This window comes from Excalfactoria chinensis, chromosome 22, assembly GCF_039878825.1.
Source record: "Excalfactoria chinensis isolate bCotChi1 chromosome 22, bCotChi1.hap2, whole genome shotgun sequence".
In the NCBI taxonomy this organism is placed as follows: domain Eukaryota; kingdom Metazoa; phylum Chordata; class Aves; order Galliformes; family Phasianidae; genus Excalfactoria; species Excalfactoria chinensis.
Genome location: NC_092846.1, coordinates 1,480,010 through 1,495,821, shown reverse-complemented (window position 1 = coordinate 1,495,821; position 15,812 = coordinate 1,480,010). Strand labels below are relative to the sequence as shown.

The window sequence follows — 15,812 nt, the reverse complement described above, 5'->3', positions numbered from 1 at the left end:
AAGAGGAAGACGTAGCACCTATCAGATAGATGGGCCCAGCAATATCAGCCCAGGAAAAGCTGTTGGCTAACACTGGCAGCAGCCAGAGGGTTCCCATCAGCCCCACACAGCTGCTGTCAGAGTGGGCAGAAGGAGCCCTTTTATAAGCAATGGTGAAGGAAGTTCCACCTGACCGTGATGGGAAATGCTGCTGTGCCAATGAGGGAGCAATGCATGCGAGGATTCAGGAAGTTGCAGCATCTTATCAGCATCTCCACTTGCTTACCAAGACCAAAATGGAGCAAAGAGCCAGTTCTGGGTGGAATTTTAACCCTCAGCAGAACCGTCGCATTCAAGTCCAGGCCAATAGTGAAATACTTCTGTATTAATTGTATGGCTAACAGAGCTGATGGAAGCAGGGAGCTGAGAGAACCAGCGGACAGCAGTGGAATAAATGCTGCCTGAAGGTTATGGGAGCCTCAGATAAAGGATTTGAAACTTCCAAAGGGGGAAAGTGATGTCCATAAATGACTCTGATATTTCGGTCTGGTTGAGGTATTTGCTCGAGGCCGAAGTTCTGCTTTAAATTCCAGATACCCCACTTGTCTGTGATAAACAATACTGGGTGTTCCTCTTCATGACTACGAGACTCATATAAGAACTGACCCAAGCTGGGTCCATTTACCTCATGACAGCTTGTCCTTATCTCCACCTGTGTATTCTCTCCTGCTGACGAAGAGAAGTGAAAGAGCAGTTTGGTGGGCACCAGCCAGCTGGCCAAGGTCTATCAGCTGCAGTGCTGCATATAAAGGAGAGTGTATTTGGTATTTAAGGCCTCCTCAAACATGTTCTGCAAACGTAACTGAATTGACCAAGATGTGCCGGATGGTACCAGATGGCATCCAGTTATACATGAGAAGGTGGTGATGTGGATGTGGGCTCTTCAGCAGCTTCTCCTCTGCTTAAAGGTTTCCTGGAAAGGACGGCGTTTCTCGGAGATCCATAGGAAGTAAAACACAACACCAAGGCAACCATCAGAACTGCTGGATGGTCAGTGTGAAAGTGCAGGCTGCTTTGAGGAAGGAAGCAAAAAGAAGACAGGGACAGTTACAGTCATATGCACTGTCCTGATGCCAGTGAGTCAGGTGTCACTTATGGGTTACAAGACTGCCAGGAAAGGCTCATTTCTAAGTAAATGACCCAAACCAGGTCTGGCTGCTCTCAGCTGGGCACAATCCTAGTTCGCCCTCTCCACCTCACATTAACATTGCTGGACACCATGCAGGCAAGGCCCAATAGCATTGCAGAGCTTGCATGAACAAGGACCTTCATTCCCTCGATGAATGAAGACACAAGTGTCTCAGATGCTTAAATATTCCTGCATTGAGAAGAACTACTGATTTTCAGCCTAAATCTCACTAAATCCAACAAAGCTTAAGGATCCCCCCAGCAGTACGCAGCAGGTTATCTTTAAGCAAGCCTCAGTTTACTGCTCTTTATTACAGCTCTCCCCAAAGTCCAGGGCAAGCTGCAGAGACACAGTGTGACAAAGGACAGCACATCTGGGCTAACCAAGGTGAGTCTGCAGGCCAGAGCCAGCAAGCTAAGGCAATGAGCAGAGCTAAGCTGGGCTCTGAAGCTCAATTTTGGTAGAGGTGATCCTGTCAGAACCTCCACTTAGCAACAAACCCAACATTAAGTGGCACTATTTTGTGCACAAGTGCGACGTGCTGCAGCACAAGGCAACAAAGCATCAAGCCACAAGTAAAGAAGCTGCTTTAAAAGCTGCAGCCTGAGCCAGCCACTAAGAACAAGCCTGCAGCAATAGGCTGCAGTGGCACAACTCCTTTAATAGGCCACAACAAATGTACAATCTCCGCTGCAGAAGAAGTGTAGATTGGGAACGAACACACTACGCTCTCCAAACTGGCAAAATCTGCATTTAATTTACAACATAGTAAAGGTTACAGGTAAAAAGCTCAACAGAAAGTGTGAAAAGGCCTATTACATATTACACAAGTGTACAAACTTCTGTACAAAGCCCCTGGATGTTATACTGTCCCCTCCTGTACTGGCCAGCTATGGCCGCTAAGCTCTGAAATAATGAGAGCTTGTACAAACCCAGGGAGGAGAAGAGCTTTAAAAACCAATAAGCGTTAAAGCTTCCCTTTTCAAGAAAGATCTTGCAAAGAGCCACTGGCAAAACCAAACGAACCATGAAAAATAATAATAATAATTAAAAAAAAAAGATTAAAAATAAAAATAAGATGACCTGTTCAATGCTGACTTGCTCTAACTAGTCTTACTGTCAAGAGTTGCCTTCAGAAAACAGACTGGCTGGAAACAGAAAACTCTACATCCTGGAAATAAAAGAAAATCAAGTGTGAGATTTATAGGGAGAATACGGAGTGTCTGAAAGAAGGATGTCTCATTTTCAATAGCAACTAAGCACAGAGTGGCACAGCTATATCATGGAGAAGTTACCAGGTTCATCAGAGTAATAGTTTGAGCTAGATACGAAGGCATGGGGGGGAAGGGGGGAACAAACCAGTCTCTAAAGGCATCACTCCTATGGGTGGGGTAGCCACTAGCTCTATTTGCCTCGACGCCATGATAGATGCAATCACTCTGCAGATGCAGAAGTCACACTGATTTTGAAGCATCTGTCCAAATCAAGTCTGCCTACAGCACAGGAGAGGCACTAGAATATAGCACTGCTTCAGAAGCCATCATATGTTCACAGGAATTCTTAGCCTGGTAGCTACAGTACTGAACACACTAATGGACAGCTGGGTACCACTGTCATTTTAGTGCACATTTCCTGGAGGAATCCCCCAAATAAAGGAATGTGACTATGTAGCTGAACTGCAATATATAGTGTTAACATCAAAAATAAACCTAAGAAGGAAAAAATAATACCCCAAAAGGGCTCTGGCCTCACCTTGTATAAAGGCAAACGATCCGAATAAATCTGTATCAGATTTTCAAATCTAAAATGGAGGATCTCATGGGCTACAGACAACAGCCCAAATCACGTCTCTCACTTTACTCAATGGGGAAAAAATGATGAAATAGTTAAGAAAACAAAAGGAGAAATGCTCACGTCGTGAATGCAACTTGAACTTGGCGCACTGCTTTATCCAGGGTGAGGCAGAATCTCTACTGAGAATTCGTATTCTAGCTTTAGGTTGCATGTAATTCCTATGCTCTGTTAGCAGCAGCCAAAATACTGCGTAGATTGCAGTCTTAGCTGTTAAACATGAGTCCTGCTGATGGCTGCTTACGTTTACCTGTGCCTTGCTGCACATTCTAAGCTCAGAAATGCTGTTTGCAAGTAAAAATGAAACTGTTTAAGCTAAAAGGGCCTCCGAGTTTAAAGAAGTACCTTCCTCTGTGTTAACTCCACCTTGAGTTATTACTGTGTTGTTGTTGATTCTTTGTACACTGTAGTTTCCAGCCACCAGTCAAATGCTCCCAGGCTTGCCATGCTTGTTTGCTGCCACAAACACCGACACAAGCTCAGATCCATCCATGGGTGCCCCTTTATCTACCCACATAACAGTCTGTGGTACAACACTGGACCACGGCTCAAGAAGCCCAGAGATTCCTCACCCATCTCAACTCCAAGTTCTCACGAACTCATGTGATGCTGCAGTGTTTTAGGTGGAAATTAAAACAAGTTGTAGCCAAAGTAGGAAAAAAATAAAAAAGAAATGCCCCACGTGTGTGAGGCTTTGAAAAGATAAAATATAAAAGCTGCGTTTTGCAAGTTTTAGAACTCGGGAAAGTGGGATTTCTGAAGGCCTGGCCCCGAGAATATCGACTTCTGATACAGCTGACCTGCTATGAGCAAGCCTGGCAGGAACGACGTTACTCATAGTAAGCACAACACCTAAATACACACATTTGCAGGGTCATGCCATTAATGATAACTAAACTGTGTGATTCTGCCCCTTCAATTTATATGATCAAAATTCATAGTAAAGACCTCTGGGGATAGAGGCTAAGAAAAGGCTGCCATATATTTTGGTTCAAAGGGAGATGGTAGCTATATTGTCGTTGTCTTTTTTTTAAACAGTTATAAAAATGTTTGAAGACAGATCTTTAAAGGATTATTTCACTTCTCCAATCTCCGTATTACATCTGGTTAGGACATTAAATTTCAAAAGGACAATACCACACATGAACAGTTTCTGGAGTTCATCACTCCCACCCTCCCTCAACAAAACCTAACTCAGATCAGTAGGGAAGGGGTTGGCTTCTTGCCCGGCCATGCCTCCTTCGCATATTTCTTCTTCTTGGGTTCATTCACAGCTTCAGGATTAAAGACAGCAGGATTTGGAGCTGGGTTCATGTTAACTGTTGAGGGTACAACAGGAGTCAAGTCCACATCCGGGGCAAGGTTGGGGTAGGGCATTGGCAGACCACCAATGAGTGCTGTCCCATGGATGCCGTGTGATTGGGAACCTGCCTCATTGTGAGTTGGAGGCAAACCACCATATAATCCTCCACTGTAGGGAAAGTTTTGCATACGCCGTGTTGCGGAGTCATCCGTGGTCAGTGAGCCCGGATTGTCCAACCGTTTTTTCTGTAGAGGAAAGCATTTTAACAGTTGTTCAAAACACAAGAAACATGAAAGCTACTTAAACTAAATGGCTATACAATTTTTGATACAAAATCCCTTCCACCACAGCACATTATATTTCTAAGGTGTAACCCACATGGTGAGTCAATCACTGTAATAGCGGATTGATTAGAGAGTTGAAAGTCACTGTGTACCTTAACAGGGACTACTGCTGTCTGTACCATGTTCCTGAAACGCCCAACAGAAGGGTCCACATCCTCTGCAAAGGGAAGAACAGTGCAGCTTTCAGAATCAACAGAAGACAAAACAGAACATCTGTCAAGGAAGGAACCTACATGAAGAATTGGTACATGCATCTGCTTTCCTAAAAGCCAGCACTCTAGAAGCCTTCAGAAAGCAGAAGCATGCTTTAATAAAGAAGAGATAAGTGGCAGGTGGGGACACCTAGTGGTTTTGTCTCAAGGAGGGTTCATGAGTTATTCTGGCAGGGAAAACTTCCATTCAAATAGAAAACGGGGAAGTGATCTAGGAGGAGGGAGAAATGGACAGTCAAGTTTACATTGCTCAGACAGAAAGGAATTGTGGGCTGAAAGGTGCTGCTGGACTGTGCATGCTCAAAGGCACAAGAGCTGGTCCTGAAAGGCCTTGGGAGGCCTTGAAGGAGTCAGAAGAGCTCAATGCAGCCTCTAAAAAAATCAAACATGAAGATGTTCTGAGAGCTACATTATGAATAAGAATGGTTATTCTGGGTGTTATACATCACCAAAGTAAGGCAAGACTTATGAATAAGCTGCGTTACGAACATTAGCCATATAAGATACCATTGATGTCATTAACATAAAACAGCTGTGGAAGACAAATGACTAAAGAGGAATTAGATACATCTCTAGAAGTGTCATTTTGAATTAGATAGTAGACAAGTAGCAAAATGCTGTGCTAAGATAGATACTGAATCCATGAGGTAACAGGAAGGGAAAGCATTAAAGCTCTGATTAAAAAAAAACAAACAATAAGTTCAATTTTCGTTTGGATTCTAGAGAAGGCAAAGAATTCAAAACCTTTCATTCTTTTGGACCTGTTGAGGTCTTTCCAACATCTGATTAAAACGGAACCATTAAGCTGAATGTGACATCTCCATCCTGCATAAAATCACGCAGAAATTTTACAGAGAGAAGAAAAGCAGAAATCACAGACTTAAGTGAGACAGGACAGCTTCTCTGAAACAGCAGATCTCAAATATTCCCTGTCAAATTTCTGCTCTCTTACCTACATATAGCCATGAGGAATCTCTATGAGAACACTGGAAAAAGGGCCTTGAATATTATCAACTAGAGAGTGAACTGCTTACCTGGATTGATGATTTCATCATCATCACTGAATGTCACTCTGGAATTCTTCCGTTTTCTCTTTGGTCTCTGAATATCCAAGTTCCCTTCCTCTATGGTTAGTGTGGAAATTCTTTTGTTGTGGGCTGTATTAAACTCTGTCAGGTTCTAAAAATAAAGATTTAGAGAAGAAACACTTTAAGCAACAAAGGTGTGAAGTCTGCTTTTATCAGCAGCTGTGCATGTCAAAAGATTGTCACAGCTTCAGCTCTAGACCCCTAGGAAGAAAAAATGTTTTGATGCTGGAACAAATTATCTAGAAATGCTGTTGAGTGTTTTTGTGGATGCTAAAAACAGAGGGGTAGGACCAAATGATCCTGAGAGCTCCTTTCCAAACTCAATGATCCCGCGAATACCATGCAAACTGCTTTGCCACTCTCCACCAGCTCTCCATTCATTGTTATTTGGCAATGGGGAACAACATGGGAAATCACCGGTGACCTAGTTGGCAAGAGACAACTCTTTGCAAGGCCTGCAATCCCACTGCGAAAAGACTACTTGAATAGTGGGATTACTGGAGTACTGATTCTGTGAAAAAGCACGAAGATGCCCCATCATGGCAGAATTAGATGATCTGTACATTTCTGCCAGCAGAAGACACCTCAGACCATCTTCATGAACAAGAAATGAAGAACCTGAACCGAGCAAACAAGTAGAAAACGCCACCTGTTGCAGATGGGCACACCACCTAAGAACAGTGGACCATCATACTCACGTCAAGCTCTGTCTCCTCTTCTGGCAGGCCCAGTAAACCCTTGAGCTCTTCATCTTCACCACTCATCTTCTCATCTCCTTTAACTGCTGATGGCAGCGTCTGAGGCTTCTCTCGCAGAGTATATGCCCGCGTAGAAGCACCAAATGAAACTGTGGAATCAATGGGTATCTGCTGGGGTTTGTGAGCTTCCAGACGGATATGACCCAAGAACGTGCCGTGTGCTGAGAAGAACATCACAATGGAAAACAATGTTAAGTCATCTGCTTGAGCTCACAGTGTGTTCAAAACCTGTACATGGTTTCCAGAGATACAAACCAATGAAGCACTGCTGAAAACATTAGCTGTGTGTATTTTACCTACCATCACACAAACTAAGACAGACTGCAGAAGATCCTGTACGCCCCAATGTACCGTGTCTGGAATCATTCTCTTGGTGGAAAACACAGTATTTCAGCTTTCAGATCTTAGAAATTCACCCCCAGAATAGGAAGTTTCATTACAATTGCTGAAGGTTGAGTGATTTTCTTTCACTCTCTTCGTCTCTTAAGAGTCTAGAAATGCCACTTTAAACATGAGGGGAAGCAGAGGTAAGCTGCCTGGAACAAGCACCCACTTGCTCTTAACCACTGCCAATCTTTCACTAAGATGCTATTTTAGATTATGGCCATCTGGCCACACAGTGCAAACAATAACAAAAAAGAAAAGGAAAGCATCTCTCATTCAAAAGCACTGAAGCACCGAAACAGTAACACTGTTGGATTAAATGTTCTGCTACTTACTGCTGTTTAGATCTATGAGGAAAACCCTCTTGAGATGTTTGTGATAGACCAAGGCAGCATGGACCCGAGAGCAAGACTGGTGGTCAATGGTAAAATCACACAGATCAGGATTTCTCCCAAAGAGATAGTATTTCTTCTCATCAATGATGAGTTTCTGAGGTAGAATATCAAACAGAAGAGGATATTAGACCCCTAGAATCTTTTGGAGCTTCCTGTAATAAGTCCAGAATGTGAATAAACAGAGTAAATGCAAAACAAAGCATCATAAACTGACTGATATGTCAGCAGTGTTTGACACCATTTAACACAGAAATTTCCATTTTTTCTTTTTAAATTCAGAACAGCTGAATATGGGAGATGCCCAGTTATTCCTGTCTCTAACATCTCACCTGATGCATCAAAAATCACTGTTTAATCAGAAATCCGCCTTCAAACAGAGTATCTGTTGACAAATGAGGTCCACGTGCAAATAAAATGAGAACAGTTACATTCTTCCTGTTGGAACACCTGACACATGCAGGTCTCTTTGAACTTACTTGTGCCTGGTGGAGAACTGCATACCTTGAAGACTCACTATAATTCAAACTAGAACAGTACACTGATACACTGAGTCTCCCAGATTCTTGTATCATCTGGGTACTTCATTATCACTGTCTCTTTGCAAATACTGGTTTTCACAAGACCACCCCTTTTCCCCTGCAAGCCCTAATCAACATTTAACATTCCCATGTTCTCCCTTGCCACAGTTATTGCCCCTTAATATTATAGTTGTTTCACCCAGCTATTGAACTGCGAATAGCATTTGTTATAAGGCACCTTTTGAGAAAGGTGAGCTGGCCTTTGTGGGGATCCAACTTCACACCAACAGCTCTATGATGAGCAGTACACAGTATTGTCCCCATTCAGTACAGCACTGAATGCTCTCCGCAAGTTCAATACATCCGTACCCATGAAATCTGTGGTTTCAGTTTGTGAGAAAGGTGAGCCCTAAATTCTATTTGTGCATATTCAAACAAGTTACCGAAACAAAACTGGCATACAAATAAATGGATCTTTAAAAGCTTGCTTCTTACTCCATATTTCACAATTTGGCTGTTTTATGACTTCAAGGACCACAAAAATCGACCCAGTTATATCTCATTCTTGTCCAAAATCTACTCCAAAACAAAGGTCCAATAGGTCTTCATTCACACTCATTAAATGGTGTTTCAAGAGGTTTTGTGAAGACTGAAAGTCCTGCAGTAAATCACTGTTGCCTTCACTTCACTGTAATGTTTCTAAGATCTTCTGTGCCTCTGAGCTATAACCCAGTGTCTTCCTTTACACACTGAGCTTAAACACTGCAGGGCTTGTTTTCATGTTGCACTTTTCAGACCCAGCAATCACAAAGTATTCCTCAGACCTCTGGAAGAGACCTGGGATACAGATGGCTCGGTTAGTATCAAGTGCTCAAGGAGCCACTACAGCAAGCAGGACCTCCAGGCTACACATGCCTGTACCCAGCAGTCACCATGTGCTGCAGCACTTGGCACATTATACACTGCATGGCAAAGTGCCCCTCACTGGGATGCTTTGACGCTGATGACCAACATCAGATGCTCCAGAGATGAAGTAGGATTCTATGGTCACTCCCTAACCTCTCTATGATCACATTTTCTACTGAGCCTCTGAGTACTTGGACAGTAGGCTAGCAATGGCTGTGAAGAGTAAGCAAAAAGAACTGCTGGATTACCATGTGATAGTAGGAAAAGGGAATGTGGATGCTTGCACCATCTGCTTTTCCAATTCAGACACAGGTCTCAGGTTTACAAAGTCAAACTTGGCCTTCTGCAGACCCAAAAGCTTTGGGTAGCACAGCCTTACCATCCATCCTTGGAATCTGACAGGACCAGGATGATATTCCTACATGACAGTTTACCAACACTGAATTTGCTTCTGTATTGTCTAAAGCCATGGTGCATTCTCAGCTTCTGCAGTGCATTCTGCTGCCTGCAGTCTGGATCAGATCTCCCTTGATAGCCTCTGTGGATTAAATTAGCAGAGAGCTCCATATAGGCTCTTTCATTCTCCAAAATCCAAAAGAAATATGACAAGAAAAACCTTGTCTTGTAGAATAAGTCTCCCAGATGGGAGGGCTGCAGTGAGGCCACCTGCCAGAGATCCAGAAAAAAAACAAAGGCACTGCCAGCTGGCTTTGCTCACCATCTCTTTACATGGCCTGAAAGAAATACTTGAAAGCCTGATGCCACGTACAATCCTTACCACAGATGCTACTGATAGGATGGCAGTGGGATGGCTGAGCTGACAAGCAGTCCTAATTCAGCTCTGACCTCTGAAACATCTAAAGCAGTTCCTAACATACAACAACACTGAAAAAAAGACACGGATCATGGTTTGAAGACAAAAAAATGCAATGGGATTGAAAGCTATTGTGGGCTAGGGAGAGCCAGTGAAGGATGCTGCACTGAATATAGCCCAAGTAGCTGGTAGAGCCAACTCATCTACACCTTACATGATGCAATGAAGTACAGTGAAGATGTGATTAAACATATGATTACACCTAGTTCCTTTCAAAAGGCCGAGCAAAGATCTCACACAAGTCAATGCTGGCATTGCCAGCTACCTGTGCTTTCAAATGTGGACTAAGAGCAATCTCTTAGAACAACCTGGAAAATCAACAAGTTATGGACTGTCCCTATAAAGCCTCATTTTGCTGGCTTCTGGCCTGGGAAAATATAAGCTCATTTGTAAATTATCTGTTTTCTTTCCTTTGCAAAGCATATTCTGGTATCTTAATCAGTTTTTAAACAGTTAATATCTCCTGCAAGACATCAGAAATAACACTTAATGTCTGATGCGCTTGCGGTAGCATACAGTACAAGTCAGCAAAGACTAAACTCCTTAAGTCCTTCTTCATCTAACACTTGAGTTCTTAGTTTTCCAAATGTCTGCTCAGAGAAGTCAGCTTGACTTTGTTGTCTGGAAACTTCTATCCATGTCTGAGTCAATTGCAGGTTAGGAGTCTCCCTCTGGCTAAAACAGGGTCACTGACTTAAGTCTTCTCTGTCAAAAACATTAAGAGCATCTGGTTTGTTGTGTTGGTTGCTTTCCCCATGTGATCTGAGTTCCTGCTCCTGAAGTCCCTAAGACACAGCGCTTTCTGGCTGCAGTTTGATACCTCCTGTATAATTATATTCTAAGAAATAAAATTGCAGCCTTAGTCCAAAACCACGTTTGGAAGCAGTAAGACTCTGCCAAGCACTGACTTTCCCTTACAAACATCTCATTTTCTCTCTCACACCAGGACAGGTCCAGTATTCAGGAACCAAAGTATCATTGTTTGCAAACTGATCACTGCAGTTTTGCATCCTTTCAAACACAGCACCTAGAAATGGAAGCATTGCCCAGAATGAGACAGTACAGGTGAAGGAAAACTTGCACTTAATTCAGCAGTTTCAGAGTAAAAGAAAGTGATCTGAAAATAACAAACATCAGAGAGAAGGGAAATACTTCTGAGTATGTGCGGAAAGTGCTATGTGATTTTCTACCACTGGTGTTTATATATGTGAGACGCTCAGCACACACAAAATCGGCTCTCGTACCTCAATGAGTTTGTCTCCTTTGACTACATCCAAATGTAAGCCAGGTGGAGGTTTTCCTGCCCTGGAAAACAAAGAAAAATTAAGTCTAGTATGAAAGTATTTAGTGAAAAGTTCATTAGTAGTAGAGCTAATACTCTATTAGGTCTACAGGCCAACGCAACACAAATGGAAGTAAATTTATTTGGTGAAAACAAAGATTAAACAGCCAAAAACTGTCCTTTTGCTCCATGCAGATTCCTTTTGCCTACACATAAACCACACGTTTACGATGAGTTGAGCTAACAGAACACAAGGCATTTCAAACTTCATTGTTCCAACCAAAAGACAGCGACTTCACAAACCAAACAGAGCAGTTCCCAACAGGAAGCCCACAAGGAGAGAAAGGGACAGATTGGACCTGTCAGTGTAAGGGCCTCCTCAGGGCTCTGTTGTCGCATTGCCTTAAGAACAGCCAGACTCTGAGCTCTTGAGAGGAACAGGATCTTCTACCATCCTCCCCCCCCCAGAACTGATGATAGTCAAAAACATCTGAAGGATTCCAAGCATATCTGAGTAATATAAAAACATTAATAATAGCCAGCGTTCTTCCATTTAATCAAACTTCCCTGCCAACACAGAGAGCATGGAAGAAATGACAGCATTCAATGGGAAGGGGACCATGACCCTACAGCGGTACAGTCCTCCTCTACCAAACCCTCCCAACAGCTCAGTTCCCCCTGCCCTATGGCTGCACTCCTGTTTATCCTATGAAGCAGATTCACCAGGCAGCTTCATTCCTTTGGGAAAAGCCTTTCAATCAGCACGTTCTTAATTGCCCTCCACAGCAGGTCCCCACGAGCTCTATTTTCTGGATGACTTCTGAGGAGAACTGTGGCTGCTGTAACTGAACAAAACATTCCATTTGGATTAAAGCAATTGTAGAACTTCACCTTAGCGCTGTTTGTTGCCTCGTTACAATGCACAGTTCCACGCAGACTGCACTGCTTCACTCAGGTTCCCTTGGTTACCTACTTGGGAATGAGGTCTCCATACTGCATACAGAACTGCATATAGAACCTCTGAAAGAAGGGCCATAAATACCCCATTAGAGAGAACTAAAGGTTCTATGGCATCTGCTCCCTGATTCAATTAATTCCCTCAAAATACAGCCTGGCAGTTGGACATGGAGAAATCCAGGCCTTCCCACAGCAATTCCAATGGAAAACTGCTTAATAATGATTAGCAATGATGTATTTCAGAGGGACATCATCAAACTGAAGCAACACCCAGACTGGGTTTTTGAAACACTTCAACAACAGGAGGCAAAGATTCGATTCTTCTGTATTAGAAACTAATAAATGTGTTTCTTCAGTTTCTTTCACCTCGTGCTCCAAAGGCAGAATCACACCGTTCTCTGTGCTGTGCTGAGATGAAACTAGGTGATCATTATGTCCCTTTTCAACCCAGATTCTGTGAGGAATCTATATAGATGATTTCTACCCTTGATGGCGAACCTTTTATTGCAGAACTATACAGTAATGGGAAATGATAGGCACAGATAGTGGACAAGAAGAGGTAGAAGAGCTGAGCTTAATCCTGCATGGGGCAATAAACTGGAAACGTTTCAGAACAAAAGAGTATAAAGCCACCAATGCTTTGGGATGTGATGTTAGCTGGAAAGTATCAAATAATGGAACCTTTTTGACAGCACCAACATTCAGTGTTGACATAACAGCAGGGTTACCAAAGCTGCAACCAGCTGACAAGGAGAGCCTCACTGAAGCAAGCCCTATCCAGCCCAAAGAGTTATCTCGAGCTTTAGCTGTTCAGGATGCAGACAGGCCACATTCAGTTCTACTGTGTTCGTTTAAAATCAGGTCAATTATTGAGGTTTTTAATTGTGGGCTCAGAAAACTAATTTAGCCACTTCCTAAAATCTCAGTGTAGGTGACTGCTATGCACATCCTCATGCTGAACTTCAAGGACAAGGCACAATTTGCAGAGCTCTAGAGCTCACCATCTCCAGAGATCTGTGTAAAATCACTGCCAGAAGACGTGACCCATACCAGCATGAGAACTAAACCAAAGCCCAGACTTTAAGCCACTGAAACCCTTGAACTTCTTTTCTGGAAATGGAATACTACAATATTATCCATGTTAAGGAAGAATAGACACAGCAACAGAGCTCAAAAGCATGACCAACAGTTTAAAGACAAGGAAAAACCCAGCAATATTGGACAGTTAAGATAGATTTCTTATATGATAGGTGTTTGTAGCCCTTACAGCAGCTCCATGTGGAGGCAGAAATGAAACCAACAGGTAAGTTAAGACTGTGGCTTTGGTTCCAACACAAGTTAATGAGATTGGGAGGTACTCCCTGCAGAAGAAGCTGCTACTCACCATGAAGACTCCCCAGAACGTGATGACTTCTCAACACCCAGAGCTCTCCCTGCCAAGATCTTCCTGGCTGTCCAGACCAAAGTTTGGGTTACGTACACACTGAGATTCTCTGGAATTCAGAGCCTCAGACTGGTCCAACTCTGCCACTGCAAGCCATTCCCACTCTACAGAACCCTGATCACGAAGAACTCATCACTTAGTGAATATCATAACCGTGTGCTCTTTGCTTTGCCCCAAAACAGTAAGCACTTTCAAATCGTGAGCTACAATCTGTAATTCAGTAGATCCTAAGGGAGGTCATGGAAATCTTTAACAGGAAATACATTCTGCTCCTTCCAGACTAGAAAAATAAACCAGAAGTAAATAAAGACAGCACGGAAGGAGAGATCCTCCCTCCTGCTGGATGAGGCAGTGGAACAGCACCAAATTAAGTGCCCAAGTTTCCATTTTCAGTTCTTTGTAGGACACAAACACTGTGGCTGGCAGCTATCTATAATGGCTTCCTGCTTCAAATTATACTCCTTTGGATAATGAGACTACTCACCTGCTTTAAAATAAGTGCTAACCAAGAACTTCATGTTAGCCCCCACAAAAAGGAGTGCCTTGGTTTACTTGTGAAGTGCTTCAGGAAATTATAGTAAAAGATCATTCAGACAGAAGGGGAAAGAAAGAAAGAAAAAAAGACTGGAATTGTTAGGCTGAAACAGGGCCCCAGTCTCCCGAGGTGACCTCTTACTGCTGGGTGTGAAAACCCCAGCTTGGACCGTATCCCAGTGCAATGGATTGTGCTTCAAACCTGGGTCAGGTCAGCTGCAGCACGGTGCAGAAAGCTGCCTGGCTGTGAGCCCCTGCCCTGCCTGCAGCAGAGCCAGAAAGCAATAGAGCTGAAGAGGCCCTTCACAGGCACAGTCCTCCTCTCTATATGGTATTTCTTTAGGAACTGTTCTGCAACAGCATTTAAGCAACTGAAACTGAGCACTGAGTAAGCCATGCTTCTCCCAGCTGTTCCATCTACAGCTTTCAGTGGCAGAAATCATTTGCATTTATCACCAAATGTAACTCAAGTTGTTCAACACTGTCGTATAAAAATGCTAAGAAAAACAATCCAGCTTCCAAATTTCAAGTTGGATATCCAGAAGGTGCCGAGCACGGAGCCACCAGGATGCTCAAAGGGCTGGAGCACCCCTCCTGCAAAGACAGGCTGATGGAGCTGGGGGTGATCAGCCTGGAGAAGAGAATGCTCCAGGGACACCTCATTAAGGCCTTCCAGTAGGGCTGGCACTGCTGCCCAGAGCTGCAGGTACCCCATCCCTGGAGGTGCTCAGGGCCATAGATGGACATGGGGCAGCATGACCTGGTGCTGGATGGGCAGCCCTGCCATGGCAGAACCGGATGATCTGGGAAGTCCCTTCCAACCCAACCACGCTGTGTTTCTGTTTGCTGGTTTGATCTAACTCACATCGCTGTTCTGCAGATCACCATCTTGTCTCACAGAAATGTTTGAAATCGCCCATACCCAGCTCAAACGCTATTTGGATTTAAGGCTTAGGTGGGTTTACAATTTAAAGCAGGTGCTTAGAGAACAAACGAAAACTGAAAAGCACGTTGGCCACGCACCCGCTCATTGAGTACTGCCATCCAGCACCAACAGCCCGCACCTGCAGCCGGATGACTGTGCAATTAGGGCCTGCAAACCAACGCGCTGCCATCGCCTTTCAGCTCCGCTCCATCCCCCGAGCAGCGCAGCAAGGCCCGGCCGGGCAGCGGGGGAGGCCGCACTCCGGCCCTGCTGCGGACACGGCGCTGTGCAGACGCCCGGCTCGGCCAACCCCCCGTCCCATCCCCTGCAGCACATCACACCGCTCCGCTCCGGCTTCCCGCTCTGCCTCCATCCCGACACAGCCGCCCCAGCGCCGCTCGGAAGAGGCGCAGCCCCGCCGCAGCTCGGCCCCACGCAGCTGCTCCGGCCCGAGCCGCCCCCAGCGGGCCCCGCGGCGCCGAGCCGGGCGCCCTCCGGCCCAGACCCCCGACCCCGACGCCGCTCCGCTCCCCGCGGCCCGCTCTGGCTCGGCCGTGCGGCTCCGTCTCCCCGGCCGTGAGGCGCCGCAGCCCCGCGGTTCGTCCCGCCCCAGCGCCACTCCCCCGGGCCCGGCCCGACCCGGCCGTGCAGCCGCTCTCCGTCGCGGCCCGCTGCGAGCCCGCAGCACCGCAGAGCCGCGAGGCCGCGTCCCGCTCACCAGCTGGGACACTCGAAGAGCGAGAGGCCGCCTCCGCCTCCGGCCGAGTTCGCGTTCGCCGCCATCTTGCATCTGCCCCATTCAGGCGGGCCGGGGGCAGCCGGGAGCGGGAGGGGCGGCGGGAGGCGGTCCCGGCGTGCTCCGCGCCGAG

At 45.1% G+C, this 15,812-nt stretch overlaps 1 protein-coding gene and 1 non-coding gene across 2 annotated transcripts; both read right to left on the bottom strand.

The window, feature by feature from the left end:
- Positions 1 to 1,899: 1,899 nt before the first annotated feature.
- Positions 1,900 to 15,768, bottom strand: PPP1R8 (protein phosphatase 1 regulatory subunit 8). The gene is made up of 7 exons (XM_072355236.1): positions 15,662 to 15,768; positions 11,046 to 11,106; positions 7,444 to 7,597; positions 6,665 to 6,885; positions 5,913 to 6,057; positions 4,759 to 4,823; positions 1,900 to 4,567 (listed from the first exon to the last, which is right to left on the bottom strand). The coding sequence occupies exons 1-7, from the start codon at positions 15,724 to 15,726 to the stop codon at positions 4,214 to 4,216; spliced, it is 1,065 nt and encodes a 354-aa protein (XP_072211337.1). The 5' UTR covers positions 15,727 to 15,768; the 3' UTR covers positions 1,900 to 4,213.
- LOC140261872 (small Cajal body-specific RNA 1) lies at positions 8,729 to 8,894 on the bottom strand. Its single transcript, XR_011905785.1, has one exon.
- Positions 15,769 to 15,812: the final 44 nt, after the last annotated feature.